The sequence below is a fragment of the Eurosta solidaginis genome, chromosome 1 (genome assembly GCF_040869045.1).
Source record: "Eurosta solidaginis isolate ZX-2024a chromosome 1, ASM4086904v1, whole genome shotgun sequence".
Classification (NCBI taxonomy): Eukaryota; Metazoa; Arthropoda; class Insecta; order Diptera; family Tephritidae; genus Eurosta; species Eurosta solidaginis.
In genome coordinates, this window is record NC_090319.1 from 312,245,309 (window position 1) to 312,263,625 (window position 18,317).

General features: G+C 36.8%; 1 protein-coding gene across 13 annotated transcripts in view; it reads left to right on the plus strand.

Moving 5' to 3' along the window:
* LOC137237648 (uncharacterized) overlaps positions 1–18,317 on the plus strand; it is a 548,551-nt gene that overhangs the window by 391,167 nt on the left and 139,067 nt on the right. For all 13 annotated transcript variants that reach the window (XM_067761531.1, XM_067761537.1, XM_067761536.1 and 10 more), the window contains one exon: positions 7,250–7,385. In XM_067761531.1, the coding sequence (XP_067617632.1) occupies positions 7,250–7,385 (136 nt within the window). The remainder of the gene's footprint in view (positions 1–7,249; positions 7,386–18,317) is intronic.

An 18,317-nucleotide genomic window follows, 5' to 3' on the forward strand; every position in this document is an offset into this window, starting at 1 on the left:
AGATTGTAGAAATTTTCGCACCAATTGCTTCATATAGATACCTCACCATTTCTTCCCTGAAACTCTGTCTATTTACAGACATGGAAAGCGATGCAACCTTTCCGTAGATCCGCCACATAATCAGCGTACGCCACAATTTTGTAAGCATTTGTGTCGAGTTTTGTTACGATATCATTTATAGTAATGAGTCATAGCCAGAGGTGAAAGAACCCCACCCCGCAATCCTCCCTACTCTGCTTATATCGCTCGATAAAAAATAAGAGGGTAATGAAACTGATCCTTCAACCCTGCCCTGCTTATGGCTGACTATATTGCGTCAACTTTCACGCTGCTGAAGTCGCCTTGCCCATCAATAGACAGAATAAGTTGTTTATGTAGAGCAGATTTTTTCAATATTAGCTCAACCGTATGTAGCGCAGAGTTGCTAGGGCAACAGAGCTGCAAGCTCAACAAATTTTAGAAAACTTTAAAAGAAAGTTTCGAAATTTTCGTAAATATTTTTCGAATTTCCAAATTTTTTCGAAAACATCTTCGAAATTGGCTTGCAGAGTTTCAGTTACAAAATTCCTTTAAGATTACTTCTAAGAAATTGTAAATAAAAAAAAAGAATTCAATTGATGAAATTTGATAAAAAATGGCGCTACTATTTTCGTGTATGCTGCTATACATAGAAACAAAAACTTGTCTCAATATACCTTCGCTGCGATTAAAGTCTAGGTTAGGTTAAACTGGCCGGTCAATAAAAGCCTTAAGTAGACTATAAGTGTCCATAGTGCTAACAGAATTTGTTTGACTAAGAAACGGAAAAACCCAAATTAGGCACCAGGACTTATGGTCTGGAATAACTCCGTCCTATTAGGAAATACTACACGTTTTTTAGGAACTTGCTTAATTCTTGCCGGGAAATATGACAACTCTGCCGTCCCTTGTAGCTGGAGCTTTAAAAGGGTTTCCTCCTACAATTAATCTAAATGATCAGATTTCCAGCGATAGCTTCGAAATTGCTAACATGTTAGCGGATTTCTTCGAATATAATTATTCAAACACCTATGATTACCCGCCATCGCATTATCCTTTCAGATTGTCTCCTCTGTATTCCCAGGCAGTCCCATATATATGTAATGATGATGTTTTAACTCATCTGGAAAATCTAAAAATTTCTTACTCTAGTGGTACGGATCAAATTCCGTCGGTTGTGCTGAAATCATGTGCTCGATATATATATCGATCTCTAGCCTGTTTGTTTAATGCGTCCCTGAAGTAAGGGGTATTCCCCAAGAAGTGGAAATAATAATTCATTATACCACTACATAAAAATGGAAGCAGAACGTGTGTTATAAATTATAGAGGAATAGCCAAACTCAACACTATTCCTAAGCTATTTGAATTGATTATCACAAAACAGATTGCTTTTAGATTATCTTCATTAATTGACTTTTCACAACATGGCTTTGGCAAGGGTAAATCAATGGGGCCCAACTTGCTCGAGTTTACAACCTTTGTATACAACAGTTTTAAGACTAATTGTGAAGCTGATGTTATTTATACTGATTTTAGTAAGGCATTTGATAAGGTTTCTCATTCTATACTTTTATTCAAACTTGATCGGTTAGGATTTCCTCCTTTGCTTCTATCTTGGGTTTCTTCTTATGTGAAGGAAAGAAAATATATATTTTATATTTAATAATTGTTGGTTTCGGTTAATAAACTTAACTTCTGGTGTTCCTCAAGGCAGCCCTCTTGCTCCGGTTTTGTTCCTGTTGTTCATTAATGACCTTCCTAGTGTTTTGAAGAGCTGCAAGCCGTTGATGTACGCTGATGATGTCAAATTTATAATGCCTATCCGCTCATCCGTCTTCAGGATGATCTGAATAGTCTAGGTGACTGGTGTAATATAAACGCCATGTCACTAAACCTGCCTAAATGTAAGTTCAAGTGTTTTATAAGGAAGTCCTTCGAATCCCATGATTATGTTATTGACAACTATGTAATCAAGCAAGTCACAAATTTTATTGATTTAGGCGTTACAATGGATAAACTGGATTTTAAACTTCATATTGAATCTTGCGTAAACAGCGCTAAAGTTACTTTTGATTTCGTTAAACGTAGGTCTAAAGAATTCAATGGCCCATACGTTACAAAAACTCTTTTTATATCATTGGTCAGGCCTACTTTGGAACGCGCTTCAATAATTTGGAATTTGGACAATTTTTGCTTTTCGCTTTAAAACACTTACGATGGTATCCTTCTAAAAATCTTCCCCCCCCCCTATTGCAGCCGGTTAAAACTAATACAGCTACCTACATTGCAGAGCCGCAGGGAGATGCTGGGTGTCTTATTTATTGTTAAATTAATAAGAGGGTCAATAAATAGTCCATTTTGCTTGGTGAAATTAAGTTTAACGTTCCTATTAGGCCATCTAGACATTTTCAATCAATTTTTGTAGCTACATGCAGGTCGAATTATGAAATGCATGAACCACCACTTCGCTGTTTATGTCGTGATTTTAATAAACACTGTAAAAATTAAGACGTCTGCGACTCCTTTATTGGTATTAAAAAATACCTTTTAACTACATTAAATTTGTAATTCGAAATGAAGCAAAGAACGCTAAACCGTGATAATACTGTTCAACCCTCTGTTTCAAATATGAGGCACCAGTTATTTGAAACTTGTTTGCAAATTTGCATTGTGATCATAATTTTTATATGTATGCCATCATTTTACTCTGTATAAATTCTATTCTATATATATTTTATCTACTATTAATATCATTTATTGTCAATGTCATAAATTATTATTTAAGAGCTCCTTCATGAGTACATTTTAACACATTTACAACATTATAACTTTTGCTTACTTCTAAGTTTTTAATTGAAATTGTCAAGCGTTTAATTAAATACTGTTTAAATATTACATTAAAATTGATGAGTGCTTATGTTGTTTATATCATGTATTACATCTGAGAATTAAGCGTCGGTATATAAGGTCTGTATAATTGTTTAATTTGTAGACTGATAAAAAAATAAATAAATATCTGGATCGAAACAATTAACAGTAGATCCGCCCCTTCCGTTAATTTGTAACCATCATAATACAAATGTATAATATGCACTGCCACTTCCAGAGCCTTGCGTCAATCATCTGGATCTATAAGGCCCTGAGATCCCTTCTGAGGCTCAGGCATGGAACCATGTAGTTCGTTCGCCCCATATTTAATACTGCTACTCAAGCTGCCCCGAGGCCTTAAGCTTTGTGGCAGCAGTTTGGGCCTACATTCCCTTTAAATTTTTGTTGTGCCACTTCTCAACATTTTCTTCATCTTGGCGGCAACTTAGTATTAATAACCTTTTATAAAAATTGCTTGCAGAGCTAATTCCTAGGAATCGTAGAAGATTTTCAAGGTTTTTTGGTATCAATTATACCGGGTTTTAAATCCGGGACTAACGGTATGTACCACTAACACGCTAGTGGTGCCCCAGCGGGTTAGCGGTAGGTAACACCATCCAAGGCCTTCGAGGAGTGTCCTTATCGCTACAACAACAATACATCAGCGGTTATACGAACAAATACAGCTGAGAAAACAGGTGACGAACATTTTGTACTTCACTTTCTGTATTGCCGGGTGTTCAATTTGCTAGCTCAACTACCTGTAGCACACCTGCTTTTTTGCTTCCACCCCACCCACTGACTGCTTTCACTCACAAGTGTTTGGCGCGCTCATGTACAAATAAAGTGAAGCGATGCAATATTTTCAACTTTTTGCAATTTCAAACTTTTCATTTAAATTTTACTGTATGCAGTCTTAGCTTTTGCATTGTCGTTTTTGTTGTTGCAAATTTTGCATTGGTTTATTTGTACCGCTATGTGCTGTAAGGCAGTTAATATTACCTGTATAAAGTATTTTCGGTTCATCGTTGAACTGCGAATAGCGAAAATGAGCGCCACAATGCCACAGCAAAGGATTAAAAAAAGCACAAACACACACACACATACAAACTAGTATCAAATGTTGGTTACATTGGGTGCTGCAGTTTGTTGTTGGTACGCTAGTGAACCGCTTTAGTGGACTAACTTTGGTCGCAGGTAGATTATTGAAAAAGTTTCGCACATTTTGCAAGCTGGCTGGTTAAGCCTTTTACATAATTCTCTCCCTATTTCTCACCTCACTTATTGGCATCGGTGGTGGTGGCGGTGTTTGTGTGCAATATAAAGCTTATTGCACAAAATGCATCCACATTGACAAATGTGGCAATATTCCGTGTGAAGCTAAGTTGGTAAAGCCGCAGGTTACCATGGAAACTTTGGTTTCATCTATCTGCCGATGAATGTCAACTAACTAAGTATAGAATGAAATAATGTGGTGGAATTAAGGGGTTCCATAATTAATCGGATTTTCGTAGAAAGAGCTGAGGTAGGTGGGTACACCTTAGTGAAAAAATCTTGAAATTAATATTGAAAAGTTGGAATTATTTCGTTTGACGAACACACATATTTTACGTACATTCACAAATATATCTAAGCTACGCAGAGACAGAAAGTTTTCACAGCGCTTAGTTTTGCTTTTATTTTAACAAATTATAATAAACTTGCAGTTAAAGGGCCTCGTGTTGCTTTGACAATCAAGCAGTTAAGCAACTCAGTTTTCCCCCCTAAGCAATATTCGGTGCCAACTGTAAATACCATGCGAGACCAAGTCAGATTCACCTAGTTTTCCCAGGTAAGATTAGGTTGAACTATTTGGGAACTGCAAAATTACTAGACAAGTCACTCTCTAAAGAGAGCATACTTGATACTCATTATGTTTGTACTAACAGGATACTAACTTTTGGCATCACATGCTTACAGTTTAGGTTTGTCAGTAACAACAGATGCAAGAAGTGCGAGCAGCAGAAAAAAACGTTTGGGTACATACTCGGGTTTTTTAATGCCCTTTCCGGTATTATCCTCTTTATATCGATTTAATTTGAGGTCATCCTATGTAAATACACCTTTGGAGTCCAAAATGGTGCTGTTGAACGGCCCCCTACCGAACGTTGTAACCCTACAGGTGTTGTCGGAGAAGTAGTATTTTTAAACCTACGGCAATACTTAGCGGAATTTGAAGTATTATATTGCTAATATAGAAGAAAATATACTTCTCCATTTAACCCAGTTTGTTGCTTTGCGAGTTTCGCTTATTATTCATTGGACTTGGCTACAAAATTTTGGACTGAGTAGTCTCAACTATACCCATAAGGGACTTATGAGGATAAATTATGGCCCATTGGAGACGAAATCGATTAAGCGCGGCCCCGTCTCCTTAGATACCATCAGCACGTTTTTATGAAGGACTTGGCTGGAACAAGTTTATGCATAACTTGAGCCTTGTATAGTTTTAACCTTCGATATGTAACTTTTTCCAAGGACAGGTTGCAATATGAAAAACATATATTTTCCTATATAAGAGCTATAATTTATTTGTCTATATGTTGCCCAAAGAGCTAGTTCTTTTGACGTGCTTTGTGAAGTCTTTCCAGTTTCACCTGGGCAATTCCATACATTGATTGAATGGAAAACTCCATTTAGGTGAAAAATCAAACCAGGCGCAGTTCTTCATCGAAAGTAAATACTTTACAGATGTTCAAAGGGCCTTCCCAATTTTAAGTAGATGCTGGCCAAATTGAAATATGAAAGAATCACTCTAGATAGTAGTGAGTGAAGAATGCCTTGACGGCACTTGGCGCATGTAAAAGAATGCTGTAAGTAGGGTAGACCGCCTTCTTTCTCTCATTGGGTATTCAAAGTGATTGCAAAGCCTTTTCTATACTATGGAGTCCTTGTTTGGAGGACGTTCACCTCAACAGATCATAGGGGGATGCAGACAATTAATATTTAGTATGCCGGGAGCCCTGAAAACAGCTTTGACGGTTGTGTATGCCATTATGCACATTCCACCTGTAGACCTGCTAGCGAGAAAATTTCGTCAACGATTGCAAAGATACTCAATAGCTCGGGGCAGCTTGAGCGCACACCATATGCACACAGTAGTAAAGCGTCATCAAATATTGGACGGACAAACTATCTAATTCCCTACCTTTGCTTTGATGGGTCTCGTGGAAGGAAGGTTGGCCCAAGAGCGATCGAATCGCAGGCGTGTCTATACACATATATACCGATGATTCCAAAGTACTGAAAGGAGTAGAGCCTGCTGTGTAATGCGAAGATCCGGAAACAAGCAAATTTTAAAGGCTGTCAAATCACTGTAATATTTTTTAGGCAAGAGTAGAAGCGATGACCAAAGCAGTAGAAATACTGAACAGAAATAGCTTTAACTGCAGCCCACTCAATTTTTACATTAACAGACAAGTACCAACTAAGGCTAAAATCTCACATAGAACAACATCAAAAAGTTTTTTAGAGTATAAAGAATCCCTGTATCGATACTTAATAGGTAGAAACCTATATTTATATTGGATTCCTGAGCATATGGGAAAAGATGGAAATGAAACGGGGATGAGCAGGCTAAACAGGGCGCAACGCTCTAAGCTTGTACCGAAGAAATCAAAGTGGGCATGATTAAAATATGTCAAGAGCGGCAAATGATGGACCAAGCAGGGCAGACGTTGAATCAATAGCGTTGGATGTAAAGTGTCTAACAAATTTACCCTTATTATTGAAAAGAGGGTACTGTAGGCGCATGATGGGTACTGTGCCTGAACAATACCTTTTGGCATCACATGCTATCAGATATAGAAGCAGCAAGTAGCATAAGTCCCAGAAAACTTTTCGGTTTTGCAAAGCGGAAGGAATTATTTTATTACATCAGTCCTGGTTTCGGATAAGGTATTTCAGTTTGATCGTTAAAACAAATTTTGATAACACTATGGACTCATTCAGTAATTGCGAAACACCCATGGACCATGCAGGCCAACCATATGTTTATATTACTGACAATAAATTCTATTTTCGAATAAGGATACTCCTTTTGATACTCCTTTAATGCGCTCTAGATCCTTTATTTGCTTACACGTCCCTGCATTTCAGTTTGGGTAAACATTTCACTGCCATTGGTAGGTGAAAAATTTTTAAATTTAGGTAAATTTATTACTCGCTAATTTCTTTTCATTTCATTTATAGTTACTCCTTCATACAGCTATGTAAGCATACAGACCAGCCATCTATAATTAAAGTCTGCAATCCTTTTTGCGCTTTTAATATTCATATAATTAAACTAAAAATTTTTGCAATATTTCGTTTGTCTTTACAGGTGACCAATTCGAATGCAACGCAAGTACTCATTCGTAATGTTGGCTTCGGTTTGTCCGGCAACTTCTCTTGTGAGGTGACAGCGGATGCGCCACTATTCTCTACAGCCACTGCTACGGGCATTATGCAAGTTGTCGGTAAGTCATCAAAGTAGATATAGTACTAAAAAATAAAAATTAGAGAATATATATATTTTTTTTGTGTAAATCAGTCAAAAGTTTGAAAATATTTTAGTTGTCAGTTTTTTGTTTCCAGTTATTCTTGAGGACAAAGTTTTTGCGTGTCTGGTTAATTAAGCTTATGTATTCTGTTTAATGTCAATTAAATTTTATTTCAACTTTAACAAATTGAAGGAATTAACACAAATTTAATTTGTTTAGCGTGCGGAATTCGAAAATTATTTAAACAGAGTGACCTGGGTTATTTCAATTCAAACAGGCTGATAGCTTAAGTATCGCCCTCTCTTGATTTCGTTGGAATATGTGTATATAAGCTAAAAGCCATTGCAAAGTCGTGATGCTAAGCCAGAAATAAAAAGTAAAAGAAAGAAAGGGAAAAAGGAGGAAACAGAAAAGAAAGATTTAAAGCCGAAATCGTCTGAAAATGATACCCAAACCGGAAAATATCCCGAATCCACGACACAAACCGTAAAACATAGCATGCTGTTATCGAAGTGATACCGGTTTTTTATCGATGAGAAGCGGTTGGTTATCGACGAGATATGCACGTGTTATGCATTTCTATTTGACGAGTTATCGGTTTGTTATCGAAAAGATTTATTATCGAAAAACTTTCGATTATTTATAAAAATGCTATCATTCTGTTGTCATGAAAAAATGATTTGTTTAGTGTTACAAACCCATTATCGCCGTGTTGTCGAAATCTATCCAACTGCATTCGAAAAGGTAACGATTTTTTATCGATTATTTATCAAAAGTTTATCGACGTGTTTCTCAAAATTAGTCGATTTATTGCCGAAAATCTATTGATACCTTATCGAAAATATATCTACTGGTTATTGAAAAGTTATCGATTTATTATCGACGTGCTATCGATTTTTTATCGCAAAGTTATCGATTTGTTTTCAAAAAGTTGCCGATCTATTATTTATCGACTTTTTATTAAAAAGTTATAGGTGTTTTATCGAAAACTTATAGCTTTTTTGCCGAAAAGTTATCGATGTGTCTAAGCTTTGGTGATTCGGCGGGCGAATCGGTTTTTTATAATTATATTATTTTGTTATTTGTAGTGGACTGTGGATTATTTTATTGTTTAGAGAGAGGTCGCTATGCGCCTGTTACACCCTCGTATGTATTCATTGGGGGCGAGCACTGGGGGTATTGGCTGCGGGTTGAGTCATCTTATTTTGCTTTGAAAAACCCCGCTTTGGGATAAAAAATGTATACTATGTCTTTAGAATATTAGAATAGAATAGAAATGGGAATTACAAGCGCACTCAATGACTAATGAAACAAACGAAAGAAAAATGTTCATAGTTTAAGTCACTTAAACACGATGTATTATTGAAATGCATCGATTATTTATCTTAAAGTTATCGATATGTTGCTGGAAAGCTATCGATTTATTATTGTAAAATTGTGTCACTATCGAAAAGTTATCGATTTGTTGTTAATGAATTATGGATAAGTTATCGTAGTGTATCCAATTTGTTATCGACATGTTATCGATTTGTTTTCGACGATTAATCGGTTTGCTATGAAACCAATACCTTAATATAAAATCGATGGTAGAATGTCGCTAACAAGCCGATAAATAAGAAGCCGATTACTCGTCGATGACAAACCAACAACTCAACGATGATTTACCTTTCGGTAATAAGCCGATACTGAATCAATGGCCTGTCGGTAAGGCTTGTTACCGATACGAAGTTGACGAAGCCCGAATCAAATAGCGCGAAATTATTTGTTTCTGTTAAAGCTAGCTCTATTAATTCTACCATAGAGCGAGCTCTAGTTAATTTAAGAATATTAGTTTTTGAGACGTATGTTTGCACATCGAACTTTAATACTACTCGGTACTCATGCCTCTTTTGTTTGGCGCGCTAATTTACAGATTCAATAAGGTTTTGATACTGTAAATTGGTAGCAAAGGATGACAGTATGGTTAAGCTCCAAATACAAGCCTGTGGAAAAGAACAGTAGAAGAATAACAAGTAGGAAAAATAAACAACTAAAGTGAAGAAAATCAAACTTTTCCCTTTCTTTAAGCCTTTAAACTATTTATGGAACATTTAGGCTGCCTGCTTTCCAGCATCAATCTATTCATGAAAATTTTCGCACTATGGGATAGGGAGGTATAGGAAAGAGTGTTTAATGTGCCTAAAAATTTGTAGTTTTTATATTGACGATAGTTATAGTATGCCGGCAGCTTAATGGAATAAAAATACTTATAATATAATCCATAGGTTATTGGATTAAACTCTCACTAAAATGAAAAATCTAAAGAATAAGAAATTAATAATATGCCCACAGGCTTAATGATCCAAGCACTTGTTGAAAGTTGGTATAATAATAAAAATGAACTTGAATAAAAGTGAAGTTTATTCTGGTGTAGAGAAAAAAATTTACTTACACCAGTTGCGATGGTATTTGAGTGCAGATTTTCACTCTTATCTTTTGTCGAAAAGCGGCATGAGATAGCTTAAATGGTAATAAATGGTGCAGTGGAACAAATATAAGATCAACTAGCTATAGGGTGTGGCAAATGGTATTTGAACATGTCGTCCTGAAGGAGATTGTTGGTTGGCTCTTGTGTCATTCGCTTGAGGTATACTTTTGATGATCTTGCTGTACATTAGTTTTGGTTTACCTCAATACAATTAAATTGGCTTATAAATCAAATTAAATATAAAACTCATGGAAAATCTTGATATCGCTAAGAGCTTGTGAATACTTATGTAAGCGAGAGCAGAATACCCTTTTCAGTCTTAAATGCCCAAACTACTTCCCTAGGCCCTTATTGAAATGGTTCCACATAATTTCCCAGTGAAAACTCATGGGCAGTGCGCTTTAATTGTTAAAATGGCAGTGATTTTGATGATTTCTTTGCTAAGTCATCTACGCAAATTCACAATTCCCTTATTATGTCATTTGGACACTTCTTGCTTACATCTATCCGAGGAGTACCATCTCCGTACATAAATCCTCTTATAGTAGTTATGTAAGCCCATTTAATTTGCTGTCAGGCGAGGTACCTGAGATTTCTTCTAGAGTTTCAACCTATGCTCCCAGCTTGGCTGGCTCATCCTCTTACTCTTTGCCATCAAAGTTTCTGCGCACAGAAATCAGAAAAATATGATGTTGTGAAATTCGCTATCGAACGAAGTGTCTTTTATAGTCTCTGGCTGGATGGATAATGTGATCTCAAATTTCTCTGAGAAAACCCGTTGACCCGACACCGTTATTATTTTTGAACCCATCATTATTGAGACTATTTCTTCTATAAGAACTCAGCTCTTCTCTAGCAGCTCTTAACTTTATTCTTGTGGAGAAATACACCTAATAAGCCAAAACTGAACAAAAATCCTAGCCAAGCCGATGTCAAGAATGAAATGGAAATGCTTAAAAAACTTGCACCAACTTCGAGAAAGAAACCTCAATCGGGACTAGGTGGAGTTTGTAATTGGAAGTTGAATGAAGCATTAACCGATATCCGTACTGAAACTAGCAATACAATCGCGACTGGAACTAGTACAGGACTTTGAACAAGACTCAATCTGACGCCAACATCAAAAGCTAGGCGTTTAAACTGGACTTGCAGTCTGAACTGAAACTGCAACTAAAATGAAGACTGCATGATGTGTTAGCTGAAGTTAGACCATGACCATGACCGGAGCTATGATAGGCCCTCAAACCTGAATGCAAACAATACCCATATCGATACTGGAATCAAAACTCAAGCCGGAAGTGCGACTTAAACTGAAAGCTCATGCTTAAAATGCTTGACACTTTAACTTTAGCCCAATGGGTGAACGTCAATCTGAAGATTGAATTGAAACCGCTAATAAAATCAAAACTCGAACACCCATTAATATCAACATTAGTGCTGTATTCGAAATTTGAGTTGAAAATGAATGAGTAGAACACTTGAGCCGAAATCCAGACTAAAGCCATAAGCAAATCAAGATCGGAACTGGAGTAAGATCGGAAACCAGGCTGAAAACGAAATCCATGGGTATTGATCATTAGACGAGACCGAAATTAATAAAGAAGCCCGAGTCCTAATCGAAGCAGGCACCCATATCGTGATTGGCACTAATATGTGTTGTGATCGTTCTGGATTCCGAACTGAAAAGAAATATAGACTGAAAAAAAATATAGACTGAAAATTGACACGAAGGCAAACCCAATATACTTGAGAGATTTGAAGTCTAGAGTGCAAGACTGCAACTTGAAAAGCAAAGACTGGAGAGCCGAAATGGAAACCCGCGACTGGAACAGAAACAAAGACCCAAATAGACACTGGACCAAGAGACGATTCCGAGCTGCGTCCTGTACAAAAATTGATGCCAAAAGTGCAATCGAAACTGATATCGAAACCCCAAAATAGAAATAAAATGGGAATAACATTTTAATCAAGACGTAAATCAAGTCCTATACAAATTCGATGATGCACACCACTAGTATATTGGTGAAAGATTGTAATCAAATGCAAGAGCAAATATTACAATTAAATTAGATTTTTTTTAAATGTGATTGCGTTTATTTAGTTTAAAAATTGCAATCCAAAATTAGTTTAAAGCAAGTGACTGCAATCACTTTTTGCTTACAATGATTGACTGTACAATAACTGAATCATATAAAAACAATCAACTAAAAGTTATTGCTAACAATGCCATTTCCGACGGGGCAGACGAATGCAATCTTTAACTATCAATTGATTGAATATTGTAATTTTTGCAAATCACGAAAGCACTAAAATTTAATTGCAATGAAAAATTTTAAATGGATTTTAAATTATAAACTTACAATAATGAAAAGACAATTAGATACGATTGCAATCAAATAAATTTCTTCAGTTCTGTCAACTAATAACCGTTGCCTGGACTGAATTTGTAATATCGTCTATATCGAATCCACAAACTATTTTGTTCTTAAAAAATTTTAATTTTCCACTTTCAACGCTGTGTTCTATATATTACAGATAATAATTCTTCAGAGAATTATCAAATAACTAAATTGTTTTCGTATCTTCTATATTTGTTACCCCAGCCTAGATATTTTGGCATTTCATATCATAACTGAAGCATGAACTTTAATAAGCTGTAAACAATGCGAATTTTAAATTTATCAAAAATTTGCTGTAAAAATTGCTTCTCGATGAACTTTTCGATTGACCTTTAATGTAGCACCCTTTAACAAGACTATTTGAGCCTTGAGTGGCACACTGGCAGCATGTAATATCCTTCACTTCCTACACACTACTAAATATCATACATATCCATGTGAGTATGTATGTATGTGCTATCACAACGCCGCCCGGTGTATATAGTTAGGAACAACAACCAAAGTCAACTTTATTTCAATAATATGCAAAATAGCAACGAGACAAGCGGAAATTGCTTCGGGGATGTTACTATGCTCATGCCATGCATATAAACTTATAAGAACTTCTGCTCACCCAGCAACAAAATGCAGAATGTTTAGAATTTTCTTAAAGAGTACTATTTATTTCGAATAACATTACGGGAGCCCGATGGCCTAAACACGTGTCATTCTACATATTCGTATTTTAGACCTGGTAACAAAGAACATAGCTTTAACAAATTCAACGAGGCCCAGTGCCTCGGGGCAGCTTGAGCGCAGGCCATACGCCCATAGTAGAACAGCGCCATCAAATATAGCATGAAAAGACTACCTTATGCTTACATGGGCTTCAAAGGCGCTCTTGTGGCTAAAATAGAGGTAGATTGTTGGCGCCAGGGTGTCCAAATAGCGGACGAGGTGATACACGTGTATACCAATGGCAACAAAGTAATCGAAGGACTAGGGTCTGCGGAGTAATGTGTTAATCCGGAAATAAAAAGATCTTATAAGATGCATTTTCAGCATTTTTCATGTGGAAGTAGTAGCTTAAAGTGCAGCAGAGTCAACTTTATATTAACAGCCAAGCAGCAATATCGCATAGAAACGCATCTAAAACTACGTTAAGATGTAAGTAATTCCCATATAGGAATAGAAAGGAATGAAAAGCGAATCAACTAGCTAAACAGTGCATATCGCTCGAAGCTTGCTCCATAGGAACCCCAATTATATTGAGCCCCAATTAATCAATCAATCATAACGAGTATTCTGACTTGTCACCGCTTCCGCCTGTTTTTGGCATAGGTACTAGAAAGGATTTGCGGAGAGGGCGAAGTTATTTTTTAATTAGTTCCTGATCTTTGAATAAGTTTTTCAGTTTGGTCGTTAAAAAACTTCTCGCGGACTCATTCTGTCTATGCGAGGTTTTCACAAACCGGTCAGTTCAACCTAACACAATCTCTTCCGAAAAGAAAAGGAAAATACCTTAGTGTTCAAGCGGTCGAGTGCCAATTAAGTAAGTAAGTAAGTTTAGAACCGGAATTAAAGTCAGTTTTTGGGGGGTTGGGGGTTCGTGCTATTAGCGAGCTTTGGGCGTTATTAGTTGTAGTGCTTTTGTTTAGCTGTATTTGATTAAAATAATTTATTAAAAATAAACGATTGTGAGCACACAAAGAAATCTGTTTGTACTATGGCACTACTGTGAATATTTGATTAGAACTAACACTGTATTACCGGCACACGGTGGGGTATTTGATCAATCTAGCTGGCCAAAAGTCGATTTTTCAATATATTCCAATTTTTTTAAATATACTCCCTGGCGTTCCTAGATGTCCACTAAATAGTATATATACCCCCAAACCCATCTGCAACGTCAACGGGGCTAGCCGCGTACACCCAAAGTTGTATATAAATTGTGTGCAGTTCGATGTATTTTTGGATGAAAAAGCAATATACTCTTCTAACTTAAATACTTATTCACTTGTTAAGACTTAATAAAATCTAGTTACATTTTCTTTTAGGACAGGTAAATGCGTGTTTTAATTAAGGTTTTAGATTTTTTATACCGCATGTTTTAACTGATTTATTCTACATGTAATACTATCTACTACCTTTAAATATTAAATTTTTTAAAAACTTTGTAAACAAAACGATATGTCTTTTTTTTATGGCATATCATGTCAGTAATTTTTTGGCAATACATAAGCTTATGTTTGATTCAAAGTTTAATAAGAAAACCGGCTGCGCATACCCGCCATTTTTTGAGTGGTGATCAGTTTTATAAGAGACTGATACCCCCATTGGCAAAAGGTGGCAACCTTGTGAAAACATCCTCAGTGGCAACACCTAGACGAAAATTCTTCAAATATAATAATATATCAATGTACCAAATTTGATTCAAATCGGTTAAGCCGTTTCCGAGATGGTAGTGGATATACAAAGAAATATAAAAAAGAAGGTGAGGTGGCAACCCTACCTAAAATATCAATAGAAATGCGGAGTAACATACCTTTCATTTCATACCCATATTGACATACATATCTCATGTAATGCAAAAAATGACCCCCGGTCTCTCTGAAACCGGGGGTTCGATCCATAGTAGTTCAGCGCGGAACAACATGAATTTACTGTCAAATATTTCCTTTTATAACAAAGAAGTGACTCAACTACTTTTTTAACAGAAATAACTGCTGTTTTAGTTTTGGCCAGCTAGATTGATCAAATACCCCACCGTGCGATAGTTGCTAACATTCGCCAGATGGCAGCGCAAGCGCATGTAAGTTTATAGGTGTTTGTTTGAAAGAACCGCTGATTTCTGTTGATATATGATATGAGACTTTTATATTTGTTGCGCAAGATGCGCACGGGTCTGGCTCGTCTTACCTAATAAAGAACTTGGTACAATAGACTGGAACTTAAAATGTGCGCTCTTTTATTTTAAACAACAAACTACACCACAACATATACGTACCACTTAAAAATATAGCTACCGATGCAATAAGTAACATTTTCGAGTCAGCCATGACATACCTTGCAGCAAGAAATTCTGAGTATCTCAAATTTTGTTTTGTTATTTGATTCTAGTAGGCAATACAAAATTAACCAACTTATACCCGACCTAAGTACTGGTGATCTGACCTGAAGTACTGCATAAGTAAAGACCTCCTTAATTCACTGGGCAGTTCACGTGCAGAGTACATACATCACATATACGTGTGTGTGTGTGTGTGTGATAACAAATATAAATCGCCTTCTGTTTCTACTCTACACTGAAGTTTATGGTTTTATGCCGCTATGAGCAGTAATGGAGTTAGAAGAAAAAGCAATGAAAAGGACACAACCTACAAATAAATAAAAACATATCTGTGTATGCTCACATCAAACTATAAAATATCTATTTGAGATTTTTTTTGTTATGAAATAATATTTTTAATAGAAAAGGCACACGCATACATACAATCGCACATGCAATCTCAGACATATATATTGAGTTTTGTGCATACCATCATAGTTTAATCACAGTGGCGTAGGCAGGTAGATTGGAAGTGCGTATTCCTGTCCGCACAGTAGCCAGGTTTTTACCTTGGTGGTAATTGTTTTCAGCGCAAATAATGAATGAATGAGGTTATGGTTGTTTGAAATTGAAACATCGATATTGCTTCAAACCCTTTCTATTATATCGTTTGATCACTTTCAATATGCGACTCCAAAAACTATGAAACGATCCTCATTCCAACAGAATTATTAGAGTTACACTTCATTGTATATTATCTTCGAAACACAAGGGTTTTGACAAACGTTTTGCGTCACTGCCTATTTGCCGAATATGTATTTTAAGCTGGGTTGAACTTGGCCGTCAATAAAGACCGCACATAGACTGAGTGTGTCCATGGTGTTACCAGAACTTGTTCGATGACCAAACGGAAAAAAATCTGTTATACACCAGGACTTATGTTTTGGAATAACTGCGTCCTCTTTCCAAGTACTAGAAGTTTTTAGGCCCTAGCTTAATTGCTGCCTCAAAACTTGGCAACTCAGCCGTCGCTTATAGCTGCTGCCTTGCTATAGCGAGTACAGGACACAAACACAGAACGTGCTCAAACGTTTCTTTCTGCAGATAGCACTTCCTATAACTGCTGTTACCGACTAAAAATAATCCAGGAGGCAGTGTCCAGTCAGTATGCCCATCATGATCCATGCGCCTTCCCTTTTTAGAGATATGAGCAACTTTGTGAGTTCTATGTCGTAGAATTTGCATATGATCCTAGAGTTTTTGCAGCTCCGCGCTTCTGTACACCCTTTTCGTGCTTGATATATCATGTGGAAGCCCTGTTTGTCTACCGTCGATTTTCCATATGTAATGATACAATTTTTATTTTCATTTCTATCATCGGGATTTCTTTTTTAACCGGAACTAAAGCGTAATTTTACCAACTTTGCATATTTCCGTAGAAAAGGGTGAGCCAAACAAGCTGTATTATTTCGTACAATCGTTTACTTAAAAAAATGTACTTCCGCAAGCGTGAAAATGTTTGCAAGCAAGTTCAAACATTTTTTTTTGTGACAACGGTACAATACGAGCTCTTGATCACAGAGGGAACACAATCTTATTCTTTTCTGGTGGCACGAAGCTTGGTACATACAAAATAACACCAAACAAACGGACTATCCTCCCTAAAGCAGCCGCTCACCATTCGTATGCGTGCGCAACCAGCCGGAACCAACTATAAAATCTTGCGTACTTGAGAACAGCCTCAGGGCTCAGAACAGGCTCACAAAACTCCCTCATGGCTCCCATATAAATCACAGATATTGTGGATTCCATACAAATGATTCCTTGAGATGACCCTGTTTGACGTTTCTATGAGCTGAAACGGCTTACGATCATTTAGGTAGGCATCTACCTTACGACCCGTTTACCTATTTCTGCCGCACTCAGCACCGAACAGCCCCCTCGGTAGCTTTCTGCTCTGAAATGTACGATAAAGCCTCTTGGGCAACATAGCTGTAATCTGAATGTTGTTACGTTCCAGGGTCTTCACAGATTTTGCAAAGGCATCAATCGCCAGAAATTTGGCCGATGAGCCTTATATAAGTACGAGCTACTTCATTACCCTGCTGGTGCTGCACCAGTTCCAATGATTTGAATTCCAGCAATGTCCCTTTTATCGTAGCCTGCCAATTGGGACGAATTCTACCCTTGTTTGCTTTCCGCAGAAACGTCCGACTTCACCACGTCCTATGAAGTCATTTGATGGTGCCGCTCTAGGCTATGTACGATGTTGCAGTTGTTTTCTTTGCGCCGTATTTTTATTCCTATGAAAAGGGATATTTCCACCCTTCCCTGCTTAGGATTATGGAATATTGATACATGTGTTTGAAATGAAACATTTTTTGTCATCCTCCCTGGCTTAAAACCCAACCACTGCACTGTTTTCTACCATCATTCATGGTTCACCCTAAATTATTGCTAATGGAAATACTGTGCGCATAAATCAATAAAAACCATAACGAAAGAAAATGCTCAAAGCTCCAACGAAAGAAAAAATCTCCGAATAATAATAAGCTTTCTTGAAATTTTTATTAAGTTTTTATTGATTTTTTTTTGTGTCCGTTTTTATTATTAAATGCATCACATTTCTAACACAGAGCAACAGTTGCTTCTTCATTTTTCATAGAAATATTTTGTATGCGAAAAGAAAGCGAAAAAGCTTGCTTTTGTTTATTTCTTTGTGAGTTGTGTTATGAAACCTTCACCACGTATATAAACGAGCCTACGGCGTTTACATTGATTCATATTCCTGCCAGTGGAATGACCCTTTGGCCCTATAGTGTGCACTCGCAGTAACCAGCAGCTTCAGTAGGGTGGATTCGGATAGTTCGGAGCTTCAGGGACAGCGAGGAATACCGTAAAGGGAAGGTTCATACAGAGAAAGAAATTGCACACTGATGAAACTATCGTACTCGCAAAACAACAGACCAGTACCGCCTAAATTCCATTTGGCGTAGACTTCCATGCTTAGCAGC